The sequence below is a fragment of the Sorghum bicolor genome, chromosome 4 (assembly GCF_000003195.3).
Source record: "Sorghum bicolor cultivar BTx623 chromosome 4, Sorghum_bicolor_NCBIv3, whole genome shotgun sequence".
NCBI classification, from domain to species: Eukaryota; Viridiplantae; Streptophyta; class Magnoliopsida; order Poales; family Poaceae; genus Sorghum; species Sorghum bicolor.
Genome location: NC_012873.2, coordinates 37,029,657 through 37,035,686, shown reverse-complemented (window position 1 = coordinate 37,035,686; position 6,030 = coordinate 37,029,657). Strand labels below are relative to the sequence as shown.

General features: G+C 49.9%; 1 protein-coding gene across 1 annotated transcript; it reads right to left on the bottom strand.

Moving 5' to 3' along the window:
- Positions 1,207-1,826, bottom strand: LOC110434782. Its single transcript, XM_021459507.1, has 2 exons — positions 1,563-1,826; positions 1,207-1,476 (listed from the first exon to the last, which is right to left on the bottom strand). The coding sequence occupies exons 1-2, from the start codon at positions 1,824-1,826 to the stop codon at positions 1,207-1,209; spliced, it is 534 nt and encodes a 177-aa protein (XP_021315182.1).

Below are 6,030 nucleotides of genomic sequence, written 5' to 3'. Positions count from 1 at the left end.
TACCAAGGCACAGCACAAGTTGATGAAGACTTGTACTCACTAGCATGTCGGCCGGATCCGCGAGTGCGTTCGTACACAGCTTGTATAATCAATGGGAAACGGTACCACACTTTGGCTCGTGACGAACACAGGAAGACACAGAACTCCACCATAAAAAGTCCAGGTACTCATGGTGATGACACAATTGACTTCTATGGGACAATCACAGACATTATTGATTTGACTTACAATAAGAACAGCAATGGGCGTAGGACTGTTGTCTTATTACGGTGTGAGTGGTACCATCTAGAGGGAAGGACATACCAGATGAAAAATGATGGTTACTTCAAGAGCATAAACATCAAAGGCCGATGGTATAAGGATGACCCTTACATTATAGCCACAGATGCTTCACAAGTATTTCTCTTGGAAGATACAAAGTTAGGCCCAAGTTGGCGAGTGCTACAAGAATTTGGCCACCGACATATATTTGATGTTGAAGAGAATGACACAAACCAGCCAATTCAAGAACAGGTACAGATGAGATGTCAGGAGGCATACAAAGAGGAGAATATTTCAACTGAAGATGGTGCAGTGAGAGACATTGATCATGATTTGGATTTGTTGCTCATGGATAATGAACCAGGGAGCCCTATTAGTAGAGACCTTGTGGAGAGCCTCCGGCGACAGCCACATACTGCTCGAGGTGATGAAGCAGTTGACATAGCTGAAGATGGAGATGAAACCTGGCTTGAGTACCGTAGTCCAGTAGATGACAATACTTTAGAAGATGAAGACAATGATGATGACTGATTTTGTTGTATTTGAATCATGCTACTACATGCTTCTATTGTATTTGAATCATGCTACTGCATGTTATTTGAACTGTGAAATTGTAAGACCATATATGCAGTGATTCAGTTTTAGTGATTTCTTGATGTGTGATGCAAGTGACAGTGCCCAGAATTCATTCACTTGATGCAAATATATAGTGTCCAGCTTCATGACACAATAAAAGTCGTCACAAAATGTACTGGCTGGAAGATTATGTCACATGCTGCCATAATTCATGCCAAACAGGCTACACAACAAACCACAAGGGATATTTATTTCCAACATACAGATAACATGCAGACAAGAGATGTCCAAGGGCACAAAGGCCCATACAACAGTCATAGCCAAATCTAGCATAAGAGGTTCCACTACACCATTCTCTTGAACACACACCTACTTGAACACAACAGCTACCACCACACAGATGGCCAACACCAGGAATAGTGTTACATTGACACAACCACAAACAAGACAAATGCAACTGCCCATGCCATCTCTGTTCTTGCCAACTTTGTCCTCCATCGACTTCAAATTTTTCTCTAAGCTATCAAGTCTGCCCACAACCTCAGGAACTTCGGTTGTCGAAGATGCGGAAGATAGATATCCATTGTCGTGAAGGTACACTACATATTCTTCCTCGAACCAATACCTCATGCATCTCGGCTGCATACAAAAAAAAACGAAAAGACAATGAGTTTTAGGCTGACAAGACTCAAATTGACCAATGCAAATTTAACAACTTCACTGACATTAACATGAGTCTTCCTAGGACACTTGAAATATCTCCTTCCCTCATTAACCCCCGACTTGGTAATGGCACTAAACACCCTCACGTCATTGCAATCTAGGCAGAATATCAATGGCAACCCGGTGGCATTATCGGTCACCGCCTCCGGATCGAAACCAGTGGCCATACTGCCTGCAGCAACAACAGCTAGCGGTTGAGCCTGCACGACATTCCTACCTGTGCTTGAACGGCGATTGAGACCGGTAGATGATGAAGCCTGCGACATCATCACTAGAAACAACAGATATTCATTAGAACAAGCACATCAAGTAGGGGGACATGAGCAGGGGGGTGGGGATGAGGGCTCCACTGCCCAGAAATGGATTGGGGCTAGCAGGAGCACGAAGGCGCGCGCACATGGATCGGGAGGAGGAAGAGGGTCGGGTGGCACCTGGGGAGTGTGGAAGCTACCTCGCCCGACGACCTCCGCCTCCGCTCTTCACCTCCAATGGCCGCTCGCTCGTCGCCGTGGGAGATGGAAATGGCAATGGGGATTTGGCTCGGGTTGTTGGGGGGATGGAGAGGAGAATGAGCTCGCCCGCCGCCCGCTCGCCGTCTTCCGCGCCTCCACCTCCACCTCCGATGGCCGCTCGCTCGTCGGAGAAGATGGGGATGAGGATCGTTGGGGCAGGGGGTTGGGGAAAATGGGGCTCGGGTTGTTGGGGGGAAGGGGAAGAGGATGAGCTCGCCCGCCGCCCGCTCGCCGTCTTCCGCGCCTCCGCCTGCGCCTCCGCCTCCGCCGCCCGCTCGCTCGTCGAAGAAAATGGGGATGAGGACCGTTGGGCAGGGGGATTGGGGAAAATGGGGAGGAAGCCTTGGGCCCACTGGCAAGGTACAAAAAAATTATAAAAAAAATATTAAAAAAAAAATTCACCCGCGATAGGGCTCGAACCGGAGACCTCATGCTCCTCGGGCTCCTGTCTTAACCAATGCGCTATAGTAGTGGATCTGTTGAAGTAAGTAGAAAATTTTATATAAAGAATCAGTATTCCTTAATTTCTACAAAATTTCCAAAAAAATTGCCCGTGATGGGGCTCGAACCGGAGACCTCACGCTCAGCGGGCTGAGTTCTTAACCACTATGCTACAATTGTGACTTCGTCAGATTATTAAGATTTAATTTACAAATACGTTAAGCTATCGATTTGCCCTAAAAACCTACCGTCGCTTTTCACCTTGGCCAGATCGATCCCCATTCACCTTATCCCCATTTCTCACCGCCGCCACCGCCGCCATCGCCCCGCCCACGCCCACGCCCACACCACCGCCACGCCCACGCCCACCGCCGCCGTAGACAATGAGGCCTACAAGGAGGCCATCACTGAAGGACCCTTCCTCCTCGGTGCAGGCTGCCGCACCGGTGGGGAGGAAGTTGTCCACGGCGGCTACGAGGAAGGCAGAGCTCTTGGCCCGGGCCCTGAGGGCGAAAGCCACGCCGGCGGCCAGGGAAGCGGCGGCCAAGAAGAAGGCCCCGGTGGGGGCCAGGGAGAAGGCCGTGGCGGTAAAGGGGGAGGTCTTGTCTGCGCCGGTAGCCAAGAAGAAGGCCGCGGCGGCGGTGGCAGCCAAGAAGGCCCCCTCTCCATCTTCATCGACAGAGGGCGACGCATTGAAGCTCCTCTGCAACAATTGCTTTGCTGGACAGAGCAAGTATTGCAGTTTTTTTCTACGCGGGGGGCACAAATGCATCTGCAATCCCAACAATTCCAATTGTTGTTCGCAGTCCACTGGCTACATCGATTCACCATCCAGCTCCAGCCTCATGGCACAATCCTCCTACAACATCAGCTCACTGCCTAGCACCGAGGTACAATGTTCTCTGCAAATTAGGGTTTATTTCATCATGGCATTGGTCTTTTATTTAACATATATCATGTCATTGTCACCTAGCATATGTATAGAACTATGTCTGATAGTTTGAACCCCACATCCTCACTTTTAACATATATACACATGTGCATTTGCTAGTAAGAAGCAATTAGTTTTGTTGCTGTTTTTCATGGTGTTCATCAAACCATGGGAGGCATCCATACCCAAGCAACTCCATAACATGGCTTGGTTGATGCCTTGGGTGTGGTGTCTCCAATGGTTCCATGGCTGCTGTGATCTTGTTGTCTTCATTTGACTTGTTTTTTCAGAAACATGTGCCACCAACATTTGTCATATCAATTCTATGTATGTGAATCAATATAGACAGTTGCTAACTACAGTCCTATCCACAAATTTGTAGCTATTATGTATTTGTTGTTGTTTGAGCACATTATAACAGTTCATCTTGTCCATTTGTGTAGTACCATGTTTCCAACTTGGTGATGACTCAACCAGCGCTCATAAGCGCCATCGAAAGCGTGACCCGTCCTCTGCAGCAGAGCATTGCTTCTCTCACTTCAAAGGTTGACAACCTCACTGAGCTAGTCAAGGACGACATCTACAATAAGAAGATTGAAGGGTTCCTTCAGGAACATCGGACCATCCAAGCCAAGATAGTCAAGTATGAGAAGATCTTGGAGGACGCTGGCCTGCACAAGAAGGCAAAGTGATGGATGTTTACCTAGCTAGCTGTGGCAGTGAAGACTTTTAGAGGCACAAGTGTGTACACTAATGAAGTGATGACTTTTGTTAGCCCAAGTGGTATGCCACTAATGATGTACTTTTGTTAGCCCAAGTGGGCATAGTAGATGTGGGAATGAAACTATATGTGGTACCCTTTAACGTTATGGCTTGAACTGAAATGTGCCTATATATATATATATTATATGCTATGAAATTTGTTTCTATCCCCAGCACTTCAGTTGAGTTTGTTTTGTTAATGAAGTTGTGTGCCATATATTTTTTTTGAGAATGTGCAAGGAGAAGATGAGGGTGTGCAACATGGGCAGTCAGCAACAGTCAAGTCAGACAAAGTGACACCTGACAAATGTCACATAAAGCCTGCTCCTTGTGTCACAAAAAAATTAGTAACCATTTGTCTCCGGGGACAGACAATTTATGACAATCCATGGTACCTTTATATGACACAACATATGACGTCGTCACAAATGTTTCTGGCTAAAATGGATTTATCACGACCTTATAATTATCGTCATATTATGGTACCTTATATGACGAAAATGGCACTCACCTTAATGTATTTTGTCATAAAAGGTTAGATTTCTTGTAGTGAAGCTTACCCTACGGGAAGAACAGCTCGCCTACCGGTACCCAGACCGGTGGGCCTCGAGCCACCCCGCGCCAAGGCTCCGGGCCCCTCGAGTGCAGGCACTGGTCCTGGCACAGCAATTCCCACTTGGCGGGCAACGGGACTGGCGCTCCTGCGGCCGGCCTCTCCTTTCTCAGAGGCCGCAGCGCGACCGCGAGTTAGTGGCCCCGTCGCCTGGGGCCTAGCATGGCCACCCCCCTGGGCGCGGGGGCAGGGCGCGACGCGACCTGGCCAGTCGAGGGCGCAGAAGGCGTGTCGGCCTGAGGGCGGTGGGATCCACTCAGGCCCTCCTTCGGGACCTCCGTCCGGGGGACGTCGACGTCACCTTGAGGCGGGCCCTCGAGGATCCGGTCAAGACGTGACGCCATCCCCTCGGAGTCGTCGCTGTCCTCATCGTCATCATCATCTTCGCTGGGGGATTCTTCCTCAGGCTCCCCCCTCTGCCTGGATTTAGCTCGACGCGCATCTAATGCTTGGCGGTCGAGATTCTTCTTTTTCTCCCCTTTCTTTGCAGAGTCCTTGGTGGACTTCAGATTTTCGGCGAACTGACGCCGCTTGTCACGATCGACCTCGTAATCCTTCACAGGGGGCTTCGAGGACCGGACATCAATACGTCCCTGCCAGAATAAAGGAAGGTTTAAAAAAGAATCGAGGAAAATCCAGAATTGGAGCTATGTGCGAAAAAAAACATACCAGGTCGACCGAACCTTCGTCGGGCCTCATAGGGAAGCCGTTGACGTGCTTCGACTTAAAGTCACCGGCGATGGCCGCCCTAACCCGGGCAGCGATCTCATCGTCCGCCAGAGCCACGTTGGACATCCGGCAAGCCTCGAGATCCCGGGACGAGACGCCCGGCCCCATCTCGTCCATCCTCAATGGCCGAGACATCAAAGGGAGGACCCTTCGACGATGGACGGCCGAGAGGACGAGAGCGGCGGATAGGCCCTCCAGTCGCAGCTTCTTCATGGCGTCGAGGAGGGGGTCGAGCCGCGATTGGTGCTCTTGGACGACGCCGTACATCCAGTTGTCCGGGCGCTCTGTAATCAGACGGCCCGTGTAAGCGGGGAAGAGACCATCGTCGTTCCTCAAGTAGAACCACTGGGAGTCCCACCCAGGGTGGTTCGACGATGTTGGGTATTTTAAACGCAAACAGAAAAATCCGCAAGCGCATGGATACCGATGTAGCCTTCACCCGGGAGTATTCCAGAGTATCGATTTTCCACAGGAAACGTGAG

Bases quoted from the DNA above. Each gene is read 5' to 3' on its own strand.
- LOC110434782 (XM_021459507.1), bottom strand. From the start codon at position 1,826: ATGTCGCAGGCTTCATCATCTACCGGTCTCAATCGCCGTTCAAGCACA. The intron at 1,477-1,562 runs GTCAGTGAAGTT...TTTTGTATGCAG, and splicing joins CTAGGAAGACTCATGTTAAT to CCGAGATGCATGAGGTATTG.